The sequence below is a fragment of the Thunnus maccoyii genome, chromosome 12 (genome assembly GCF_910596095.1).
Source record: "Thunnus maccoyii chromosome 12, fThuMac1.1, whole genome shotgun sequence".
NCBI lineage: Eukaryota > Metazoa > Chordata > Actinopteri > Scombriformes > Scombridae > Thunnus > Thunnus maccoyii.
The window spans coordinates 16,270,669-16,294,745 of NC_056544.1; the positions used below are offsets into that span (position 1 = coordinate 16,270,669).

At 39.6% G+C, this 24,077-nt stretch overlaps 3 protein-coding genes across 6 annotated transcripts in view; 1 reads left to right on the forward strand and 2 right to left on the reverse strand.

The window, feature by feature from the left end:
* Positions 1-382: 382 nt before the first annotated feature.
* Positions 383-6,936, reverse strand: kdsr (3-ketodihydrosphingosine reductase). The gene is made up of 10 exons (XM_042429866.1): positions 6,439-6,936; positions 5,513-5,602; positions 5,145-5,201; positions 4,985-5,050; positions 4,796-4,891; positions 4,151-4,342; positions 3,733-3,816; positions 3,540-3,623; positions 3,336-3,437; positions 383-3,188 (listed from the first exon to the last, which is right to left on the reverse strand). The coding sequence occupies exons 1-10, from the start codon at positions 6,625-6,627 to the stop codon at positions 3,069-3,071; spliced, it is 1,080 nt and encodes a 359-aa protein (XP_042285800.1). The 5' UTR covers positions 6,628-6,936; the 3' UTR covers positions 383-3,068.
* Positions 6,937-7,593: 657 nt separating this feature from the next.
* On the reverse strand, positions 7,594-16,548 carry vps4b (vacuolar protein sorting 4 homolog B). Of its 2 annotated transcripts, XM_042429864.1 has the most exons (13): positions 16,320-16,548; positions 15,045-15,156; positions 14,644-14,744; positions 12,584-12,695; positions 12,049-12,199; positions 11,819-11,877; positions 11,532-11,651; positions 11,183-11,339; positions 10,930-11,078; positions 9,323-9,404; positions 9,019-9,238; positions 8,764-8,904; positions 7,594-8,674 (listed from the first exon to the last, which is right to left on the reverse strand). In XM_042429864.1, the coding sequence occupies exons 1-13, from the start codon at positions 16,338-16,340 to the stop codon at positions 8,573-8,575; spliced, it is 1,527 nt and encodes a 508-aa protein (XP_042285798.1). In that variant the 5' UTR covers positions 16,341-16,548; the 3' UTR covers positions 7,594-8,572. The 2 variants fall into 2 exon arrangements, with proteins under 2 accessions (XP_042285798.1, XP_042285799.1); XM_042429865.1 differs by lacking the exons at positions 14,644-14,744; positions 15,045-15,156; positions 16,320-16,548 and adding an exon at positions 13,975-14,220.
* The window catches only part of LOC121909354 (laminin subunit alpha-3-like), a 60,638-nt gene continuing 49,366 nt past the window's right edge, over positions 12,806-24,077 (forward strand). For 2 of the 3 annotated variants that reach the window (XM_042429860.1, XM_042429862.1), the window contains exons 1-2: positions 16,840-18,081; positions 18,666-18,818. In XM_042429860.1, the coding sequence (XP_042285794.1) occupies positions 17,818-18,081; positions 18,666-18,818 (417 nt within the window). In that variant the 5' untranslated portion in view covers positions 16,840-17,817. Of the gene's footprint in view, positions 13,275-16,839; positions 18,082-18,665; positions 18,819-24,077 lie in introns of those variants that run through there. The other variant, XM_042429861.1, reaches the window with a different exon arrangement.

Here is a 24,077-nt window from a genome sequence, read left to right on the forward strand (position 1 = left end):
TGTAACTATATTCAGGTTCCTTCTGTTCTCTGATTCCCTCTCAAGTTCCCTCTAGCTTTTTCAATCCTGCATGCCTTCATTCGTATGTTCTCTGACGGGACAAATAAAACCTAGAAAATCCCATCTTCTGTGAATCTGAGAGAGCTGCTGCTCGGGAAAGTCCCCTCATGGAAGATTAAAATCTCTTCTCCTGAAACAGAATACTTCCAATTCCCACAGCCCTCCCCAAAAAAACTGGATATCCAACTTTTAACTCACCCATACTGAATTAAGACTTCTTTCTCAGAGAGGGAAAGAGCAATTTAAAACGAGGGCACACCCATAAAACTGAAGGCATCGTCGAATCAAAAAGGAGCATTTGGATTGTTTTTTTTTTCTCACAGGTATTTATTTAGTTTATCATGTAAGAAAATAAGACAAAGAAACGTTCCACTTCTCACATTTTCTTTCAATGGCACACAAGGTGAAGGTGTTAAGTTTTTTGGCAGAAAAAAAAAAAAGAAAATGAAAAAGCAAGAAAAAGATTGAAACAAAAGAGTACATTATGACTTTCATGTTCAATACTTATCATATTAAGTATCTGATGATGACACCATTAAATAGGGGGGGGGAAACTAGCGTGACTGTTACAGAATTCAAATCCTGACTGTATGTTCAAACATATCGTAAGCATAGGCTTCATTTGCATAGCTTAAAGGTGTTAAAACAAAAGAGCTTTTTTTTTTTTTTTAATGGGCTACATGTTCTATCAACTATGTGTTGCTACCTCAAGATAAAAGAGAACTTTTGAAAGCAATAAAATGTACAATGATGAAAAGCTCTTGAGTGCAGGACAGTATGCCTTTAACCAATATCAAATGAGAACATCATCAAACATGAGTCATCCATTCTCACTTTCATATCTTGGGTTTCAGTAAGGCTTCTTTTTGTCATACAAAGACTAGAATTGACAAAATACACGCACGCACACACACACACAAAAAAAAAACAACAGTTGGCATTTCACACTGAAAAGTCATATTAAATGAACTGGTAAACCACATGTGGGTTTAAGCCACATTGTCCTGTGGACGGGTCCATTCTTGTAGCATTAGCTTTATCAGTAGTCATGTCTTAAGGCTTAGAATGGGTCCCCACACTGCTCCACAGCTTTAACAAACTAACTCTAAGATCAACAAAGCAGCAACATCGAAATAAATCTCAAATAAATGCATTGCATCTACAGAAATTGTCTTAACACATTTTGGCATTCGAATATTAGTGTATTTAAAAAATAATATTCCTATGTTCTGATTTGTATGCTTTGTATTAAAGTACATTCTCCCCGTTTGTGATGGACCGAAGGAAGACTTGCAAGAGTCGACATTGTACTTTTTCCTCCCTCTATATGTAAAACAATAAGGTCATATGGTAAATATGATCTTTTTTTTTCAAGGCTTGACAGAAATCAGGAGGGAATCGATAGAGTCATTTAGGGAATGACAAAAGTCCCGACTGTGAATGACAGGGTGACAGCAGGTCAAAATCAGAGGGACGAGGATCACTCTTTCATGCAAGCCCCTCTACTATTTTGGCCTTTATGTAAAACAAATCTCTAGCGCCCTCACTAGACCTACAGGGACATGACTCGAACCAGCGAGTCTTGCCCTGACCTGACTTAGATCACCCCAACCAATTATGGATACCACTTTGGACCTTCACTGGGGTGGCTGAGTATGTGCACTGACGCATTAAAACTGCATGTAAAAATGATACGCGTCCTTTCACACATTAAATGAAAGAATGGACGAAAATGTGTATTAAAGTTGGTCAAATTCACAAGTGAAAAGTCAAATCACCTGCGCTGGTGTTTTTTTTCTTCTTTTTTTTTTTTTTCCTTTCTCCATCAATTAACTTCATGGCTTCAACCCATAGTACCTGCTTTCCTTTCTTAAATAAGCTGGGATGATGAGAAAATAATTTGGTGTGTTTATTCCCGAGACAATAAAAATCCAGTGGCTTTTCTCTCCTCAGGGGTTGGCTCAGTCACAGCAAACACAAACACGCAAACACGCACAAAGACACGCGCACAGTTCACTCAAAACTCCTCACCCCAACACTGCGTCTGCAATTTTTGAATATTATTATTTTCTGGAAATGATGTTTTTGCATTAGTAAAATTTTAAAATCAATTAAAAACATCACACACTCTCTCTCTCTCTCTCGTTGATATCACTGACGAGAACTGTTCAGAACTGTTCCTGGTTCACACATAGAGCACAAAAATAAAACATCCCGCAGCATAAACAAAACACTGAGGGTCACAACCGGTTTCAAACACAGAGGTTATTCAGTCCAAAAGGAGGATGCTTTGCCTGCAAAGACTTGTGGTACAAAGTGGTACAGAAGTAGGGGGCTTATTCGGAGAAAACTGTAAATTTCTCAAAAAAGGTGGACCTAGTTTTGTGATACATGCAACAGAATGACAAAAAGTGCGAGTTGTCATTCTGGTTTGTCATTATAGCCCCTGATGGGAAAGAATTTCGAGCCATATTTGGCATAACCGGTTGGACAGGCTATCTACTGCTTTTCCTCTCTGTGAGGGGAAAAAAAAAAAACAACACAATAATCACTGTGCGAGTGGAGGCAGAGAGGCCTGCTATCTGTGCTGTCAGTTGTTCAAAAAGCCTACCTACTTTAAAAACAAGCCTGCGGGATGTTTACTCTGCCCTCATGCCCCGAAAGTAAGGCTGCTCCCACAAAAAGAAGCACGTGGACCACATTAAACTGAAAAGTCACTGGAATGCTCTCTGAGAGGATAGAAAAATCAAAAATGGCTGTGAAGTCTATGGAGGCGTTGTGTCACTGTACAAGCAAAGAGTAAACATCTGCCACTTTATTTTCATCCCACCTGTTGAAATCAGAAATACACTCAAAGCTTGCCCCCTCCCTCCCCCCCCGCCACCACCTACGGTTGTGCACAGGCTTGGAGGAGGGGATGGAACGGAGGGTGTGTGTGGAGGAGGAGGAGGAGGAGGAGGAGGAGGAGGAGGATGAGCGTTGGGCTGTGAAGAAGGTAAGGCTGTTTGTTACTCCCTCTTGTCAGCTGCTTTCATCTGCTCCCTCTGAATCATGCAGCGGCGCACGATGCTATCAAAACTGCCCAGATAGAAGAGGGCGATGGTCCGAAATAATCCCATAGTGACAATCTGTACAGAAGAAGGTTAGAATTAAAATATATCAACCGCATTCTGGAGGAGCAGTGCTTTAGTCAATGTTAGTCAAATTTATTATATCAGGATGAACTCCTTAAGATGCATCGTCTCATTTTCTATGGGGTCAATACATGGCTGTACCTGCTGAAGACCTTCTGTGATGGAGGTGACAGGTGACATTCCGCAGGTGAGGGCTGACAGCATGTAACCGTCAGGACCCACAGAGCTGTTAAAGTTCCCCTGCTGTGTGATCAAACAGAGAAACATTCAGAAGAATTCACTAAGCGTTAACTAAATTGGACAGGAAGAGTGGTGGCTCACTGAAAGACGAACAGAGTTTCTTACCACCGCATCCCGAACGATGATTTTGGCCACTTGGTCTGGTTGACAAACTCCAGAGGTTTCAGAGATTAATCTGGTTTCTAGAGGCTAGGACAGAATAGGACAAAGACAAGAAAAATACTCTGAATAGGAGCAAAAATAAATGGAACGATGTCTCTATAAAAAAAGACGCATACTCTGTATGAGCAATGTTTACCTTTGTCTTGTTCTCCGCAGCCAATCCTGGGGTGTCCGTGTCGGGGGGGTAGGCCACGGTCACATAGATATTGTATGGCTTTATCTGCAGAAGAAGAGCAGCAACATTCACTCAACAATATGTCATTAGCATTTTACCATGGCAATATTACTACATATCATTTTATACACAAAGGGTCTTTAAAATGAGATACAATGAAATAAGTGTAAAGTGGGAATCATATTACAATATTCAAACAAGATGACGTAAAACTCATCTCCCCTCAGCAGCAAAACAGTGGAAAAACAGAACAGATATGTGCTAAAACATTTTAACTAGATGCATTGTGAAGTCACCTTGAACTGAAAAGCGTTTACATGTTGTGTAGAGGGAATCTGTGTGCATAAGGGTGTTCGAGCGAAAGAGGCCAAACACTCACCTCCATCTGCAGTGACTCTGCTAAGCCACGCAGAGCAAACTTGGATGGGGAGTAGGCGGTGTATCCAAACAGGCCGATCTGGCCCGCTTGGGAAGAAACGAACATGATGCGGCCCATCCTTCGCTCCTTCATGGTGGTTATGACAGCCCGTGTTGGGTAAACGCTGCCCAGGTAGTTCACTTCCATCATACGCTGTTGGAAATGAGGCCAAGGTTCATAGAAATGATCTCCTCCGACTGACAGCAGACTGCATTTAAACCTCCTTTCTTGGAAAATATTACATAACACACATTTTCAAGCAACCGTTCTGTGGCAAATGTATCACGTTGGTCTTGTTCTGGATTGTTTTGTTTCTAAATCAGACAAGAGGTTTTTAAGTAAGCTGGTCAATCACATTGGTCTGACTGTCAAAAAAGGTATTTAGAGTGTCTTATTGAGAGGCAGTATTTTCTATATATAAATAAAATAAAACCTTAGCCTTACTCAAAAGAACTTTTTAGAATAGAGTATAATAAATTCATAAAATAAGCTCTTATTTATCGCTCAGTTGTAGATATGAGCAGTGAAAATATTTGAACAGCTTATTGACTTCTGAACATAGACAAGACCATATTTGTGTCTTGGGTTACATGCCGTGGTACCTACTTTAAAACGGTCTACTTCCATTTCCTCAAATTTTCCAGAAATGGACGTTCCAGCACAGTTCACGAGCATATCAACAGGCCCCAGTTTCTCTTGAGCCTGTACAACAGGAAAAAACAACTTCAATATATCAGAAAGAAATTATCCAAGAGAATCTGAGATAATCCACTGTTGCAGAGATTATAACATTACCTGTTTTATTACACTCTCCACCTGGTTATAATCACTGGAAACATCCACTGATATGCAAAGCACCACCTAAATACAGAAATTATACAAGATTTTATATAATCTAATGCAAAATGGCAATAGCTGTTATGTCATGTATGAAATACACACTAAAGCCACATACCTGCTTGTCATTGACGGCGAATTTCTCCAGCTCTTTCTTTGCTTGAAGCAATTTAGCCTACAGGAAGGAAAAAGTGCATGTTTACTCTCCTATGCAAACTCATGCATATGCTTAAAAGCCTATTAAACTACATTAAAATATAAGATATCTTCAATACATTGATGCTCATATGCAGGTACATGTATTAACACGGTGTACAGTAAATTCTCTACATGAGAGGAGCATAATCCTTCATCTGATATGGAGCAAATTCATCTTTAAAACATGCTGCACCATGTTTGACATCAAACTTGTTTGCTAAAACAACAAACAGGTTAGGACTAAGGTTTACACAAAGGAATGACTGGTTGAATATGGTTTTTGCTCACCTCATCTCGAGCCACCAAAGTGATGAAGGCTCCTTGTCTGTAGCACTCAATTGCGATGCATTTTCCAATCCCACTTGATCCTCCTGTCACCTGAAAATTGAAATGGATGAGAAGATCATTGATCAGAGGTCAAATACAGAGTGGCTGTTCAGTACATGGACTGTAGTGGCAAGTAAAGTGGAAATGTTATGTTTCCAAAAGGCTATGCGACTTAACAAAGCTATCCAGGTTATTATGCATTATGAAATGATTAAACTAAAATCAATGGACACTTTATTTAGTAACTACATCTGGCTAAAACTAATGCAGTCTAATACAACACCCCTGCAGGAAATCCTACTTTCATGAAGGTCATAATGATCACTTTTTGCTGAAAATGCTTCAAAGAGGTGTTGATTCATGGTCATTTTAGAGGATGTAAGCTGCAGTTTGTGGTGCTGTTTCAATTGCATACTGAGAGATGTTTTAACAAATCTCCCTGATCACCACAAAGTTAAACATAAAGTTGAATGAACACCTCTCTAAATCAGTTTTAGCAAAAACAACATTATACATTAATTAGTCACTGCAGTTGTGTTAGATAGCTTTACTGTTATCTAGGTTCACCTAATACTTCATAAAGTGAGTTAGTTTAAGTTATGACATTAAATATAACGCTTTTTAACACATTTATGTGGGCGTGTCACTCATCGTGACTGACAGATGACGACCGTTAACAATTCGGCACACAGAAAAATATGTTTTTACCATTAAAAAGTTTTTAATGGTTACTGTTAAGTTAGTGCTCACATGCCTACGCAACCTAATTATACAACGTAAACCCAGCTATCTAAATACCTAAATCTCAGCTAGAAAGCTATAATGATAAATTAACGTTAGCTAACGTTACCGACCTAAATAGTCAAGTAGCAATCTAGTGCACTTACCACGACGTGGGCCCCGTTCAGTTTCAGAGGTTTGGGACTAATGAGAGGCGATATCATGTATAACAGCAACACAAAGGCAACAATGAAGGCAGCAACTACAAGAAGCATGATGAATGGCAGGAGGAGCCACCAGGAATTGATGAAAAGCCAATCCGTGATCGTTGAGCTCAACGCTTCTTCAGAGGACATGGGTGAAATCTGGCAGTCGTTAGCTTGTTTGCTAACTAGCAGGCCAGCTTCTGGGGTCTGATAACGGAGCTACGAGAGAGGCGGCGGCCCTGGAAAAGGGGGTTGTGAAACACAGACCTCGGAGGAGGAGCCGTTCCAGGGTTTGGCAGCGAGTCAAAGGTGTGTAATGTCCAGGTTAAAGTTACGCGGTGGACCTTGGTTCCCCGGGACAAAGCACAGTCTGCATAAACCAAAACAAATCGAACTGTGCACTGTGAACGGACGCTTGACGGCCGTACTTGGTACTTGTAGTTCTCAAACCCGAAGCGTCTCTGTGGAATCCCAAAGCTGTTGCGTGCCCATGAACCACAACTCCCATAATGCAATATTCCACTTCCTCTTTCGTCGTGTCCGTGTCAGTTAGCTACACCTACCTACACACCCAACCAACCACCAGATACGTTGACTTATAACTAAAACAGTGAAAAACTAGCTATTTTAAATAGTGAAATCTTTAATCACGAACCTACATCTCGATTGTAAATCTTTGTCAGTGATGAATTTGGTACAGAAAAGTAAACAGCTTTTTTTGACGTAGCTATGACTTTTATTTACATTATGGAAACGAAAAACAGAAAATCGTATGCATGGGTGACCTCTTTACAAAGAAAAGGCTCAAGAATTGGCTATATGTATAGACATTTACAGTAAAAAGAAGAGATGTTCCCCATCAAAACTCAAAGAAACAGTATGCATGCCCTAGGAGCAAAAGAGTACAGTTGTGAACAATCTCCAAAAGAACTTACATGAAATGTGCAAGTATAATACATTTTTGTTGTAGTGACAACGCACTTCATATCTAAGCATCACAACCAATTCCGAAATAAGCCAATAAAAATAATCTTGCAGCTTCTCTAGAAGGCACATTGTGCACACTGCCACTTATGGCTACATAAAGTTCATGCTTTGAGATGCATGCCTATGTTGTTAAATGTACAAGAAGATGATCTCTTCACCTGAGCCATCAGTGTCCAACTTTTAAAACCAGTCTTCTTTTATCAAAATTCTCAGTGACTTCATCTTAATATATAAGGCTTAATTTTTTTGCAGTTAAGAATGATAAGCAAAGCCTGTGGAGATATGTACAGTAGGTCATGAAAAAAGAAGCCAATGAGCTGAGTGACAAAGTAATTGAAAGCTATTGAGTCCTTGAAAATGATAAAATGGTTGGTCTGGCACCTTTGGTGTTCCATCCTAATAGCTGTGTAGAATTCAAATGACAGTACGCAGCATACAATTGTCATTTGTTAGAAAACTGAACAGACTATCCAAAATTGCCCCAGGGCCTAATACAGCTCCCATCCTGAGTATCTCTGTCTTAAAACTCTATAATGTCCATCACCTTGAGACTATGAATACATGTTACCACAACAAATTCAATGAACTCATGCCCCGTTTCACTTCCCCAGCCTACGAATTATACATTCCACAAAATAACGTATACACACTATAAATGCTTGTTTTTCTGAATACAAAATAGAGAAAATGTAAGGGGCATTTATTGGTCCAGTGAGATGTACCCTGACTGGAACATAAGGACACAAGAGCTGGTCCTCACATAAAATAAATTATCTTTATTTCAATAGCCAAATTTCTAATATCGTGTTGTATTTCTGCTGATAGTTTCTTGGGTATTTTTTTCTCATCAATACCTTTAGTGCATGATTCAAACAACCCTCTTGTATCAATGCTTTTAGCTCAGCTTCTTTGGACAGTAGTGAATCTCAAATAACACTAGATCTTTTACCCTTTCTGTGGTTATCAGCAGCAGTAATCTTGCCCGCTTACCAAACCACAAGGCTTGGTGAATAGTTACTATGAGACAGAGAGAAAAAAGGGACAAGGACAGTAAAGAGAAACAATCGCATTTCCTTTGCTTTGGTTTGGCTTGGCTCAAACATCCTGCCTAGCCTTCCTGTCCAAAGTCCTCTGTGAATTTTTTCAGTTTGTCCAGATCTTGTTCATTAACTGTTGGCTTGGTGTTGGACTGAGACCTCAGCATGTCAGACTGAAAAGAAGAAAAAAAAAATAACTTTCATATGCAGGTATATTACCATAGAAATTAGAAATAGAAATATAGTATCTTTATATCCTTACCATGCAAACTACAGGTTCCAATAGCTTTTCCCCAGAGACTTCCATCCATGTCATTTCAATTGCGTTGGGATCCCCAGGTGAGCAAGGGGTCAAGAGATCGTCTACAATAACGTTGGGGTCGTCTCTCGATGGCCCTCGTACCTTGTGAGCCAAAATTAATTCAAAACATAAGAAAGGAAACAAAAGTGACAATTAGTCATAGTCAGCGATAACACACAAAGTATAAACCAGTGACATATGTGTTAAAAGACATACCCGTTTGAAGTGGGTTGCTGACTGGACCTTCCTAACTGGCTGCATTAGAGCGTCTCTGACAATGATACTGATATCTGCACCCGAGTATCCATCTGTTTTCTTGCCCAGAGTGACAAAGTCAGATTCGGTGAGACTGTTGGGGGTGGAGCCCAGATGGAGCTTGAACATGAAGGAGCGGGCGTGCTCTTCAGGCAGCGGGATGTAGATCCTCTTTTCAAATCTGAGGTGGTATCATTGATGTACAGTGAGCACAAGCGAAACACAACCTGGTCACAAACAGTATTCATTAACTAATAACAAGTACCTTCTCCTGATGGCAGAGTCTAGAGTCCATGGGATGTTTGTTGCCCCAAGTACCAGCACTCCTTCATTGTCGTTGCCCACACCTTCAAAAAACAAAAGGTCAGGGTAAAAACACACTTAAAACTTAACATCTCAACAATGATAGTCTTCTTTCACTGACATATGATGGCCCCTCTAGCTTGCTACAGATTTGTGACCACATGTTACATCACAAGGCAACAACCATAAAATGTAGAAATGGGGTGCACTTGTTCCTCGTGTTTCAACACTTATCGAATTCAATTCAAATCTGTTTATTCTGGGTTTCCCCACAGTGTGCCACCTCACATAAAATGAATACACTTTTATGAAATAAAATATTTAGCTTCAGGGAAAAAGAGCAGAAGTGTTATTTAACACAGCATATACCACATATTTAATGTGTGGCTACTGTTAAAGTAGTCATCTTCAAACTAAAGTGATCATAAGATGAGATGTGTAAGGATCTGGGAGGCATCTTGTAAACTAAGCAAGTTTCTGAACATGTGACACATATAAACACAACAACTGATAGAGATCAAAGCTGATAAATAGATAAGCAACCTTCATCAATAATTTATTGCATTACCTCCGTAATGGACTGCATTATATTTTACATTTGATCATCTTTTTGATTCCACCCCCTTGATTTGTCAATTTTATTTGTATATCCAAATAAAATTGTGAACTATGAATCCCATTAAGGATGTTTAATGTATGAAGTGTTGCTCTATTATACACATTTTTCACTTAATGTGGGATGTAGTTTAATCATTTCTTTTAACTAAAATAGAGAAAGTGGCTATAATTTCTTTTTACCTTTAAGGTAAGGCAGTCAGTGAGTTTTCATCTAAAAAATGTTTCACTTCCAGCCACACCTCAATCAGTGATGTCATAGCAGGTGTTTTTATTTCACTTGTCGGAGAGCATATCTCTGCTCTGACATCTGTTTCGAGGTGTGGCCAGGAGTGCAGCAAGCTGTAATGTTTGATTCTGAGCAATGATTTATAGTGCTGTAGAAGCAATTTACTGTCCCATGTGATTCAGCTCTCAGGTAACAATTAAATTCTTTACGCTTTACTTAGTAATATATGAGTGGATATAGAGAAGTCAGGAGAAGAGTCCACCCACTGCCAGGCTCTGAAACAAAGGCTAGGCAACTTGAACACATGTATCTGAATGTTTAGCCAACCACTGGACATATTCACTGAGTGACCGAACAATCAACAAACCAACCAACCAAATATTTCAAGGATGCTCATCAATACCTTCTAACCTGCACACTGCAGCTATAATTTTGTCCTGTGCACAGCTTGAGTTTATATGCTGACATATTTGTTTATCCCACAATATGCCACAACAGAGATTCCAATAAAAATGTAGGATGAAGAAAGGGCCTGAAAGTACAAGCTGTACTTAATGCATAAACATGCATTTTCTATTTAAATTGCCATTTTAGATTCCACAGAATACTGCTGAAGTACTACTGACATGACAACTATATCTCAAATGAAATGATTTAAGACAATAAGTTTCATTTTATCTGTGGTAAAACAATCACAAACAATTGCTGTAGCTCATCAGACTTACCCTGCATCTGAACCAAGAACTCTGTCTTAATACGGCGAGCAGCCTCACTCTCGTTCTCACTTCTTGAGCCGCACAGGGAGTCGATCTCATCGATGAAGATGATGGAAGGCTTGTGCTCCCTGGCAAGGCTGAAAAGATTCTTTACCAACCTGGAAAGCAGATGAGAAGCTTTAAGGAAAGTAAAGAGCAGCATGCTGAATCATATTTCTATGCTTAACTCATGTTTCTGTGTGTCACTGATGATGAGACTCACTTTTCACTCTCTCCCAGCCATTTGGAGACAAGGTCAGACGAGGAGATGGAGAAGAAGGTTGAGTTGTTTGCCTCTGTGGCAACAGCTTTGGCCAGATATGACTTTCCTGTACCTGGAGGTCCAAATAGCAAGATCCCCCTCCACGGAGTTCTCTTTCCTATCAGTCAAGCAAAAAGGGTAATTTAAACTTGATTAGTGTTTAAGGAATATCAATGAAAAAACATCATTACTCCCTCAGTGATGTACTGTCAGTTCTACAGCCTGACTCAACAGCTCAATGCAACAAAGACCTTTGATTCTATCATTTCAGAACAACGATCTTCCTATTTATGTCCAAAAGATCACGTACCTGTGAAAAGGTGGGGGAATTTGATTGGAAGAATAACCGCTTCTTTCAGTGCCTCCTTGGCTCCCTCCAAACCAGCAACATCATTCCACTTGATGTTTGGCTTCTCCATAACAATTGCACCTGGAAAAACAAAATACTAGATTTATTGAGATGTTTCAATAATACATATATTATGACGGCTAGTATGTAACACACAAGAAATCGAGATTATTATGTCACCTCATGTCATATCAAAGAAATTAAAGTTTGCAGTAGTCCTAATATTCCTCAAAAGGAAATTTACTAACCTGAGAGCTGATTTTGGAACTTCTTTTTCTCTGGATCATCACCTTCATCACTCTCATTCCTGGACACACAAACATAAAATTATAAAAAAAATATATACATACACACACACACATATATATATAAACTTTGCCTATATTTTTCTATATGTAATCAGGAACATCGATTTTCCACCAGATTTGAATGGCATCACATGAGCAGACATATCCTACTGCCCCACCCACAAACACACCCTTTGTCATCAGACTGTGACTCTTTGACAGGCTTAGCAGGAGGAGCTTTCTCTTTCTTCTTTAGATACTCCTTCAACTTCTCCGCTCTGTCCAAGTATTCGGCACATTTTGCTCGGATGCTCTGTTTTGCTTTGTCTCCCTGGGCTTCATCTGTCAGAAATTAGAAAAAAAAAAAAAAAAAAAAAAAAGGTACACAAAAATTATTTCAGGTTTGAGTATCTGTTCTTAAGAGGGACATCACCCTCTTCTTAGCAGTTAGTATATGAAGCGACAGCTGTATAAAAAAAAGACTAACTACTATCAAACACTTTTTTTTCATTAGTAACACTATCACCACTTATATGACAGTGTGCAGAATGATTCGCATGTCACTTAGGGAAATTTGAGGCCACATGTAATTAGACCTACAACAGGCTACAGCCATTTCAAGAAGGATGATCATATTGTGGCCTCCCATTTGAGCAAACAGCTGTCATCATCAGATTGCAGATACAGTACAGTTAATGCCAATGTGCTGTCTGTCTTATATCTTACATTTCACCACATGAAGGAAGTACTGAACAGCAGCTTGGTACAGACGCAGAGCCTCCTCGTAGTTCTGAGCTTTATCCTCTTGAGCTGCCTTGCTGGCAAGATCAATGGCTTTCTAAAATTTAAAAAAAAAAGACATAGAACAATGTTAGTTATATCATACTAGTGTTAATACAGATTAAATAGATTTGTAAAAAAAATTGAAGGTGCCTCAACACATCTCAACCAACCAATGCAAAGTAACAAATGTAAGCAGAGAGGATTATGAAATTAACTGAAAATAGATATGCAGCATTACCAATACTGATATTGGTCCGATACTGATTCAAATAGCTGGATCGGGTATCAGTGACAATGGGCTGATCTGGTATGTGATAACATTATTTTAATAAATAACAATTCAGTAAATCTATCTATCTATCTATCTATCTATATATATTTCATTTTGTTTTACAAAGTTAGGAGAGAAAAGTTTAGGTCAAGCCTGATGTTGCCTTACACATAGAAGAATGATCTAAGTCGCTTCCACACAGTGAAGCATACAGTTTATTAATTAAACACTGGTATCAGATCGGTACTCGGTATCGTCCGATACCCAAAGCCCAAATATCGGTGTCGGAACTGAAAAAGTTGGGTCGGTGCATCCCTAATTGAAAATAAGGGACACATACTTCCATCGTTATGTCAGCGGCAGGTAACTTCCCCATAGGTGTATAGTTACCATTCTTTACTGTATGTAAAACACATAACTTTTAAGTTCACTCATCCCGTGTGATGACACTAGACACACTGAGGGAAGAGTGCCTGAACCTGAATTTGAATGCACTTGCTTTCACTTCCTTTTGGTCATCGTATCTATAAAGCACAACTGTAACACAATTTGTACTTGTAACACAATCTACAGAATAAAACGCTAACAGTTTTGCTTTCTATTTGACGTGGATATCTTTGTTGAGGCCAAATACAACAAGCTGGCTAGCAACGTTAAGTTAATCTTATTAGCCGTCTTGTTAAGTTAATAAAAACTCATAAAAAAGCTATTATACAACTGCCATAGCTGCGTGTACTATACGGACGGAAAACACCAGCCTTTTACTTACAAAAGCCACAATGTAAGCTTATGGTGGTCATTTTTGTTGTTCACAGATTAACTGTCGAATCAAAGCCTTGATTAGCTAACGCGAAGTGAGCTAACAAGGCTAGTTAGCAGCTAATGATACAAACGTTACGTTTACATCTTTGGAAGCATTTCTACCGAATACCACCCAATAAAAGTAGGTCAGACATTTCCGATTCAACAACTAGGATGGTTTTGTAGTGTAGTCGTTGATGCAAACAACTTTGTTAGCTTATTTACACGTTTTAGCCAGCTCAGAGGTTGGTCCTCAACTTACCTGTAAATTATTGTTGGTAGCCATAAGGGCTGATCACTTGTCCAATAGTCGAAACGAATTTACCACCGCAGTGAGTTGACAACTTTGAAACACTTTGGTTTGATATCTAGCCTCACAAATAGACTGTTAACTTGAAAATCTAGGTTTTTCTTAGACTTATTTTCGTTGTTTAGATCGCTCCCGAGGAAGATCGAGGAGGGAACTTCCGCATTGAAAAGTCGATACTCGCGTGTACGGAATGTGATGACGTCAAGACGTAGCGTCGTTCAGGATACATTACCACGTTTTTAAAAGGCAAATATCACAAAAACTTATTTCTAACATTTTTGTATTGTCTACTTTTTATTATTTGCAGTTCCTGTGGCTTGTTTTTTTCTGATGTCTTTGGTTTGTGGTTAACCAAATTTAATCTATACAAAACTATGAATGAACCATGAACGAATTATTAAACCAGTCATTCTATCATGAGGTATATTATCATAAATTATCTGCCAATTGTCTGACACTTTATCTTGAATTAGGTTTAAACATTTCTAAAAGAAGCAGTCCACTCATGCTGCAGCACATCCACACAGTTTTGACCCATACTGTATATTCTGATTTTATCATCATGGAAAATGATGTCCACATTTGTTAAACAAATATTATGTATTTAATTTCTGTAACAACCTCTTTATTCACAAGGTACTCCTGTAGCTCTTCCACTCTGTCCAGGTACTGTTTGCATTTATCTCTGATCTTCTGGTTGCCATCTTTACCCTGGGGTTCACCTGATGGGAGGGACAACATTTTCTGCAAAGTTATTCATTCTTGTGACAGACAACTTACAAACAACACATCATAACAAATTAAAGAAATGGCAAAAATTAATAGTGCCATGTGTGCACACATACAAAAATCATTAGTACATGAGTAATGTTCATGTAGATGTTTCTTGGGCCACCTGTCAATGATAGTGATGGACACCCATGTTCAGACAGCAAAGATGACCTGATATGTCACATTTTATGTAGATGTGATCTGTAAGTGTGACATTAGGTGCATTATGTATTCTAGTCATGGTGACTCACGTTTTACGATGTGCAGAAAGTACTTGACAGCGTGTTGGTAGGAGCGGATGGCCTCTTCATAGTTCCCAGCCTGATCCTCCTGTGAGGCCTTCTGTGCTACGGCAATAGCTTTCTGAATGAATTATAAATGAATTAATATTTTCAGATGCTATCATACCTTCTGTTTCTACTGAAATCGCTACATGTTCAATTCTATTTGAACTTAAAACCCTGTGACTTTGCAACATTGGTGCATGCTGCACCAATCTGCTTCAGCTGAAACAAAAGTAATATACTGCTGTGTTGTTGTTATACAAATAGCAGTTAGTAGCAGTACGGTTAGTTAGTAGTACAGCTTGTAAATAAATCACAATAATTTACACAAATGTCCCTACTTTGAGCTAGTGCTAAAATGAGAAATGCATTGACTGACTACTAATTTACCATGTGACAATGGACCCTATTCACAGCAGATGTTTTGACTTGTCATTGCAGAAAACACACCAGATGTAATTAATAACATTAATGATGGCCCAGTTCCATGAAACATCCTAATAAGCAATGCCAGTGAACCTGCATGTACAAAACCAGGACAATGGAGCAGGTTCACCAATATGAAATTCACTTGTTATTAATGATATTAATTCCACAGATGTTTTTTCAGCTTCACTACATGAAGTGTTTTCTTCATTCATATTATAATAAATTTGATAATTAGATCTTTGGCTGCTTGTCTGACTAAGTAAAAAAAAAAGTAAATAGGCTGTGGCTCTGGTAACGTGATAGACAAACATTCTCAATCAGTTGTATAATAAGTTATAGATAGATAGATATATAGATAGATAGATAGATAGATAGTAATACATGAAGTCTATCATTTATCAATTGTCCACATTCTCTGCTTAAAACATTTAATTAAATGCGAATGACTAATATTTCACAGACTGCCGTTGAATCTGTGGACTTAATGTGAATAACTATTTATGGTCAATGACAGAGTTCAGTCAGCTCTTGCAGTGCAGAAACACTGTTGTCACAACACTGTCTTGTACTCAAACTGCGAACTGCTTATTCTGTCTCATGGTTCAAAAACATACGGGTAAAATAAAGAGAAAATTACACACACAATACATTTGACAATACATATCGAAACACAAACTAAACTGTCAAATCCCGTCAGATTGCACACATGGATTATGAATCACTCGGTGCATTTGTTCCTATCAGAGTTCCACTTGTTACACCCCTATCCATAAACAAATAAGGAACTTCCTTCGAGGCATTTATTCATCCTACCTGTAGATTTGTGGGCTCCATTAGGAGTCCTCTGATAATAAAACAACAGATCTAACCCGCGGTCCTCGCCAGTCTTGTTTCGTTTAGCCTGTCTATGTCACTGCCTAACAAGTTCCTGTTTGCTTATCGCTCCCTTCAACTCTGACACATGCGTCCAAGAAAGCAGTCTGCCCAGCCAGAGGAATGGTAGCGATGCTGGGACGCGGAAAACCCTCCTGCGAGTGAGTCACGACATGCAATTGTTGTTGTGCAAGTTACGAATACAAGAAACACAAGGTGCTGTGATTTAGTTTTGATTGGCCAAGTAGAAACAACTGTTTAAGAATGTCACAATTATTTAATTTAATTGAGAATCCTTTTGGGAGAGTAAACCTCAACAATGAGAGGACAGAAAAGGAGTCGTTTTGGTTGTAACTCTGTGGAAGCTCTTGTTATATAAGGCTGAAGCGTAAAACCTGGGACTTAAGCTTCGTGCGTGTGCGCGTGCGCGACATAAAAACAAAACTAAACAAAACACTTAACCGGTGAGTCACTTGTGATGAGTGTTTGCTCCACTAGAGGTCGCTGCAGGATCATTTTAAAAGGATCAATAATGTTTAGACCCCCATTGATAAACCTACAGGTTGGGTCCTTCACAAGTTTGAGGAAAATTTGTCTAGGGTGCTCCTCTACATACTACTATAGTTTACTATTAAAACAATAATAAAAAAAACATTGAATAAATTAATATTACAGCAGAAATAAGTATAAACCATACAGTAGAAGCTGTTTTTATCAGCTGCCATATTTACCACATGACAATTTAATTTAATAATCCAATCTTAATCTAATATTTCTGTTTGGACTTATACACGATTTGGTTTTTGTTTTGCATTCATGTTTAAGTAGCAGCCAGTTCAAATATCTTAAGAAGTGTCAGAATACTGTAAATTTGGCACACTGTAGTGTCTGATTTGATTAACACACAGCAACTTTATACGCGGCTCCCTGAAAGATGATTGTAAAATTAGAATACAAGAAAGTTTTCCGTAAAGTCTTGTTAAACAAATAAAAACGCTTCATTGTGTTTTTAAGTGGGGGGTAAGACAGTTTCTTATTGTTCAAAGAAAAGAGAAGCAAAAAAAAGAAAGCCGCTGCTGGGCAACGCTGTGTAAACTGTGACAGGAGACCTTTGGCCCAACATGAAGGATTAGCGTCGAGCTCAGACCATCGTCAGCCTGACACCTGATAGCTCCAGTGTGGCGCACAGTTTGGTGAAGGAGACGAAAAGCTGGTGTTATTCGTTTGGAAACATGCTTCCGACAGGGAGCTTATCACCGTCAACAGCAGAGGATCAACTTAAAGCTTTGTTTGAAATTAGAGGACGTGTCGTCCCGTTGAAAGAGCCTCGCGCGTAATTCGCGCAGCCCATTAGGCGCATTTCATGGACAGCTATAGATGACAAGACCTGCACGCTGCGGGTTGCTCTCAGCATCTACAGCGATCTCTACTGTGGAACATGGCGAGAGGGATGAGAGGAGCTCATCTCCTCGCTGTATTTTTTACCTTTTCGATCACACTTTTCAGGGACACAAACGGACAAGACTCTTTTGATGGTTTGATAGGTTTTAGTTTGAGTCCTCCGTATTTCAACCTTGCTGAAGGGGCTCGTATCTCTGCAACAGCAACCTGTGGTCAGGATGAGGCTGGGACAGCGAAATATGAATTATACTGTAAGCTCGTCGGAGGACCGACAGCTGGACTTCCCACTCAAAATATACAGGTAAGAGAATAATGTGGGAAATAGATGCGATCTTATTAAAACGTTCTGTCCGTGCGTAAAAAAATCCATAGGCGCGCTAGCCATGCACTTCAATCGTTATGATATTGTATTCTGATATATATAGTGAACAGGAAGTTAGATTCAATATATAAATTTGATGACAGATTTAGTTATTTTAATGAATATTGTGCTAAATGTCTGACTTTGTGAGTTTTTAGAGCGCCCCGGGGAACCCTGACAACTCTGCTCTGTTGTACAATTGCCAGAAATAGTTTTACACCATTGTTGTTGAGTCCCAAGTTTTCGAAAGGAAATGCCCTTTCAACAGCGGTCTTGCCTCCTCATGAGTTTTTCTGAAATGCCCCACATTACTGTAAAAACAGCAGTCTGACAATGACATGCCCCACATCTTTTTCCTAACTCAAGATCTGAAAGGACTTGCGTTATTGATGTCAATATTTTTCATATTTTGCAGTAGGTTAGCTCTTTGCCAGTTCCTCCAGTCAACGTGAAATGTGCATGCAGTTTGCTGTGATCATCCAGGTGTGAGTGTTTCTAAATACCAGCAATTTGACACCTTTCAGGGTCAATTTTGTGACTTCTGCAGCTCTGAGGACCCAAACAGAGCCTACCCGGTGACCAATGCTATTGATGGGACAGAGCGGTGGTGGCAGAGCCCACCTCTCTCCAGAGGAATAGGCTACAACGAAGTGAACGTTACCTTGGACCTTGGGCAGGTGAGATTATCATACTTTACTCTGCTATGAACAACTATTTACCTGCTGCTACCTGCAGTGTGAATAATGATTGCTCTGTGATGACAGTAAAATATAGCACCAGGGTGTTACAGAGGGAATAGAAGCTTTGGCCCTTGCTTTGCTGCTGTGAGACAATTGGAAGAGCGCTCAAGTGGTGTGAAGTCTTAAATTGCAGTATTTTAATATTTATCATCAGTGCTGTTTTTTTTTTTTGGTGCAGACTCTGCTGACTAGGAAAGAGTTTGTTTTGACATAGTGTTTCATTGACATATAATCCAAAGGTGTTACATGATTATGTTTTAAGTTTGAGCTTCATCACCCCAGTCAGCGGTGATCATGTGAATAATGTCCTGCAGTTGGATGCCTGCCAGGAATCAGATTCACGCCCCTTTGCCTGGCAAATATGCTTCCATCACGACTCGTGTCCCTGGCAGGAGTTTGGCTCATGGCCCATAAAATTGCACCTCACGCTCAATTATCCACTGTGAGGAAAGAGAGGAATTCTTTCTCAGGATAAGGGATCAGAAGGATGTTAAATCAGATTCGAGGAGTGCAGGTGGAGGCTTGGATCTCTTGTGTGATGAGGGTTTCGACCAGTCTTGGAGCAGACTTCAAAAAGAGAGCAACAAAAGAGCTCCCTTGCACGCGTGTCGCATGTTTGGCTCCCAGTGGGCACTTTGTCAGACAAAGGGTGTTGGCTTTTCTATCTCTGTTTTTAGACAGCCTGAGTAGAGCAAAGATCCTACATGGCTAAATATAGTTGATGCTTACAAGTGGATGGACACATGCAGTACCTTCAGGGATGTCAGACTTTAATACTTGGTAATGCTCAGTTTATTTGGGAGCAGGGAAAGCAGCATTATTGCATTATGATGTGCTATAAAGAGCATGGCTAGATCTCTGACAATGACTGCCAACCACACAATACCACCACCTCAACCACACACACAAACACACACACCTGTCACACACAGAACATTTGATGCAACCACCAAAACTGTAAACAATGCTCACCTGCCACCCTTGCATCTTAGCCCATACAGTTGTTTTGGCACAAATATTTTCTAACCTACACTGTGAGGGAAACTAATCTGTGTAAGGAGCAGAAAAACGGGCTTGGTGAGACAAAGCCTGGCATGTGGGACACAGACTGAATTGATACAGCCTTTCAGCTTCCTATCTTTTGGTGTAAGAAACCAGCAAACTCAGCACTTACAGTGAATACCACTTGATTTCACAAGCGCTTCTCTATTAAGTGTACTTGGAAAGAAAATATATGCACAATATGAACAAAATATAACTTAATGACTTGTGTTCAAAAGCAGTTTTTTTTTTAGGTATCACCTCACAAATCCTACAAATGCAAGCACATGCATTATCCAAGACATGGCTAGAGCTGTCAAGTCATTTGACTGTTCCATGCACAGCTGTGATAGCTTTGTAGATATTAAAAAAAATCCACAGGATAAATTATGTGGTCAATGAAATATGTGGGCTAAACCCAGCTGAATGGGTTCTGTGGTTTCTTTCAAGACCAGCACAGGTGGTCTTGAAAGCTCTCCATGGCACAGTAGATGTTTATGTTAAAATGGTGAGGTTCAAAGAGAGGGGCCCTTTTTGACAGAGCTGTTTCCGGTGATTCTTTAAAGAAGATTGTTTGAAGCAAGGTCTGCCAAGTTTAAAGTAAGACAAATCTGACCAAAAGTAAACTAAATAATTTGTCAGACAAATTACAGCAGGGCTGGGCATGAAATACAACTTTGAACATTATTTAAGCAGCCTATTTGCAAATCTCAATCACTCTCCAAACCACTTATCACTTCAAAAATCTCCCTTGCATAAGTCTCATGTCTTACACAGGTCAGTGCAAGCAGGCTAGCTGCTGCCTGTTTTTGTGGCTCTTTGGCTTTTGTCCCCTGACCCATGACAAATCCTCCCTTCATTCAGGAAATGATCTTGATGATCTTCAACTTCTGTATGACAAATTAAGATGGACTTTGGCTCATTTATCTCTACAATAGCAGGTTTGAAGTGTGTGAACATGGCTACACTGTATTGTATGTTGATACCTAATGATTCTCTGTATTTTTTTCCATTCATATGTCCAGAACAAGTAAAACATTCATTGTACATCCCATGATGTCTCCATCAAAATACTGGCTACTTTTCTGGGAACTTTTGCCCTTGATAAACTATTTTCAGGACACAGTAGGCAAGCCATTGTTCTGGTAAACATTTACACCATGTATCAGACTGCCAGTCACTCCTTTTTCTGGGGAATGTATTTTAGGAGCCCTGACCACATGTGCTTATCTGCCTGAGTGAGCCCAGAGTAGACCATGTGAGGCAAACATACCAGGGCTTACTGCTGTCTGTCTCCCATTTGATCAGACTGAGCTGCCTCTGATTGGTGGGTGTCAGGTGCTGAATGAACATCGGACATTACTGGTTTAAATGAAGTTCTGATTTGTGTCTGGATTGATGTCCAAAGGACTTTATGTAACGTCTAAGGCTGTGGATTTTTTTCTGTTGGTGACAGGTGTTTATTGTGTTGATGATGGAGCTTTGCGTGGTGGTTTTGTGGCTTTAAATGGATTCTTATTATAGAACATCTTGTTGTTTATCTATGATTTATAGGTTGGTTGCTCAACAGGTGATGATGTTGCGTATACTTGCTTTTCACTTTCTGGAGAATCATAAGACAGGAAAGATCCTTGACTGAAAAAGTTGGAAGACGGAATGATCTGGTTCAGGTTAGTGCAATGGCTTTGGCTTTTGCTCACAGATCTGCAATCGTCAAGAGACAAAGCTTCCAAGAACTCAATTTTAGAGACATTCCCCTGGAACTTAATCCCCTCTCTTAGGGGTCCACCTCCCACCGAAGTTGGTTTGAATGTTTTATTTGCAGCCGTCGCCCCCTTTTGTGTTAGAACCCTTCTAGGCGGTATTGTGTGACATCCTTTCTGCGCTCTCAGACTCTCACAAAGCTTTGGTTCTTTTTAAGCCCTGCTGAAAGTGACCTGGCCTTCTCTTTTCACTGCATAAATGGATAGAAATAGAGAGGTGGTGTAATGTGGTGGTGAGAAAGTACTTAAACAGAAAACACTCACACACACAAACACACAAGTTTTAGACTGAAGACATTCCACTTTCCCTTGACATCGCTTGCTGAATAGACATTCAGCTACAACCACGCATGATGCTTGCATGCATGCATGATCTTGTGGAGACAGATTCATTATGCATGGCTGCACTGCATCCTTCCAAATATATATATATAGATATATATAGATATATATAGATATATAATATAACATGTAAAGGCTATAATCCTGCATTAGTTGTAAATATGTAAATCAAAAAGAGCAAGAATGGAGTAGATTGCTGTTAAAAATTGAGTTTATCCTGCTGTTTACATACAGTATGCCTGGTAATAAAGATTTGATCATACAGTGCAGCTGGCTCAATCTGACCCCAGAGACAAGATTGACTGTTAGACATGTCCCTATTGCTGTAGTGACGATAGAGGTGATGTAAGTGCCTGTATTTAGCCGGCTGCCTGGGGCGCCAGGCCAACCCAGCAGATATTTACTACTCCACCAAGAGCCACCTTGTGCTAGTTAGCGGTAGCAGTCTGGCCGGGAAAGTGCATCACGGGTGACTGTTGGACTGCTGTTCCTCCTAAATCTGGAGTGTCGATGTGGAAAAGCTTGAGGGGTTTAACGTGGGATCACTGACGCAGTGCGATGTGTTAGAGAACAGAAGTTTTCCTAGACCCATTTTATAGGCTGTTTCATGAATAATATTACATGCATCAGACTACTTTCATTTGAGGTCACTGATAGATGTGGGAAGAAATACTGCAGAGGTATAATATTGCAATGTTACACATATTGTACTGAAATGTTAATATACCATCATGCATTTTGCGCAGAGATTTCAAAGTTTTTGAGGAGTTTCTTCGTCTGCAGTCAACTGTAATGAAGATTTATAATTTAACTGAGAGAGAATACTTGTAATAATAGTAAGTTCAAAATTTATTTAATTTATCAATTCCAAGGCCTCTTTGTAAATCATGATAAAACCTAAACACACTGATGCTCAATGCTTACATCTTATTGCCCAACTTGTTCTCCAGCTTTTGTAACGGTTTAATAATGACATCTCATAAATAGGCACGCATGTAGTATTCAATGCAGAAAAGCGCTCAGACAATTCTCGAGAAGCAGCCGCACCTCAGGCTTTTACAATGAGAAGATTGCTAACAAGTAGAAACTTGTAGGCTATATACTGTATGTTTTCTGTTGCAGTTCTTTTTTGACTTTTAGCCAACTGCTCTTTGTTGCTGTATTACTAATTCCGTCATGGAGACGGAGAAAAATACACCAGACTACCCCACTCCCCTTCCACCGTCCACCTGTTGCACACAGACAAACAGTTGTACATTGCATTGTTACAAAGTGGAGGGCAACTGCTCCACCCCTCTGGGCTGCCGTGTGTTCTGTCTGGCAGAGCTGATCCACTCCAACAGAAGGTGATGCCTCCTCTCCTTTGAATCGCATTCCTCTGATCTAACATCAGACTCTCAGGGACTCACGCAGATGGCTTGTATCTGTCAGGATTGTGATTTCACTGGTCCTCTTGGCTCTGTGGTGCCTTCTGGTTGGAATTTGGGATTAGGATATTCAATATCTACTTCTCGACTGCACTTGCTGAAAATGTACTTATGTACGTTACATTGCCAGCTTACATCTCATACCTGTTACACATTACGGTATTGTAGATAAGATTGAGATCCAAGATATTAGATAGTTTCACTGTACACCATAGACACTACAGTTTCTAGTAGAAACTCCAGTGGGAAATTCCTACTCAGTCCATTTTACATTACACTCCATTTCATCAACACAAAGAGATTATGATTGAAGGGATCCACGTGGCAGGCACAGCAAGGAGAATAACTAGCAAAGGGTCACGCAACCTCACTTTTTTTTCTATATTTATGATTCTTTTTTTTTTTTTTTTTGTGAGTGTGAAACACTGCTACCCTACTCTATTACCTGAAGTGCAGGCATGTGTGAAGTTAGAGAGCAAAAATCCTGTGTGAAGCTGCACGGCTGCTGCAGTTCACACTTAAGGGTGCACATTTGTCACGCTTGAGCTGTCACACACACACAAACAGGGCATGAACCACCAGGGGTCATTAATCGAGAAATGATAACAAACATAAATACACAC

Bases quoted from the DNA above. Each gene is read 5' to 3' on its own strand.
- kdsr (XM_042429866.1), bottom strand. From the start codon at position 6,627: ATGTCCTCTGAAGAAGCGTTGAGCTCAACGATCACGGATTGGCTTTTC. The intron at 5,603-6,438 runs GTAAGTGCACTA...TTCAATTTTCAG, and splicing joins TGAACGGGGCCCACGTCGTG to GTGACAGGAGGATCAAGTGG. The intron at 3,438-3,539 runs GTAAGAAACTCT...TTGATCACACAG, and splicing joins TCATCGTTCGGGATGCGGTG to CAGGGGAACTTTAACAGCTC.
- vps4b (XM_042429864.1), bottom strand. From the start codon at position 16,340: ATGGAGCCCACAAATCTACAG. The intron at 11,652-11,818 runs GTTAGTAAATTT...TTGTTTTTCCAG, and splicing joins GTTCCAAAATCAGCTCTCAG to GTGCAATTGTTATGGAGAAG. The intron at 8,905-9,018 runs GTATGTCTTTTA...TTGGCTCACAAG, and splicing joins CAGCAACCCACTTCAAACGG to GTACGAGGGCCATCGAGAGA.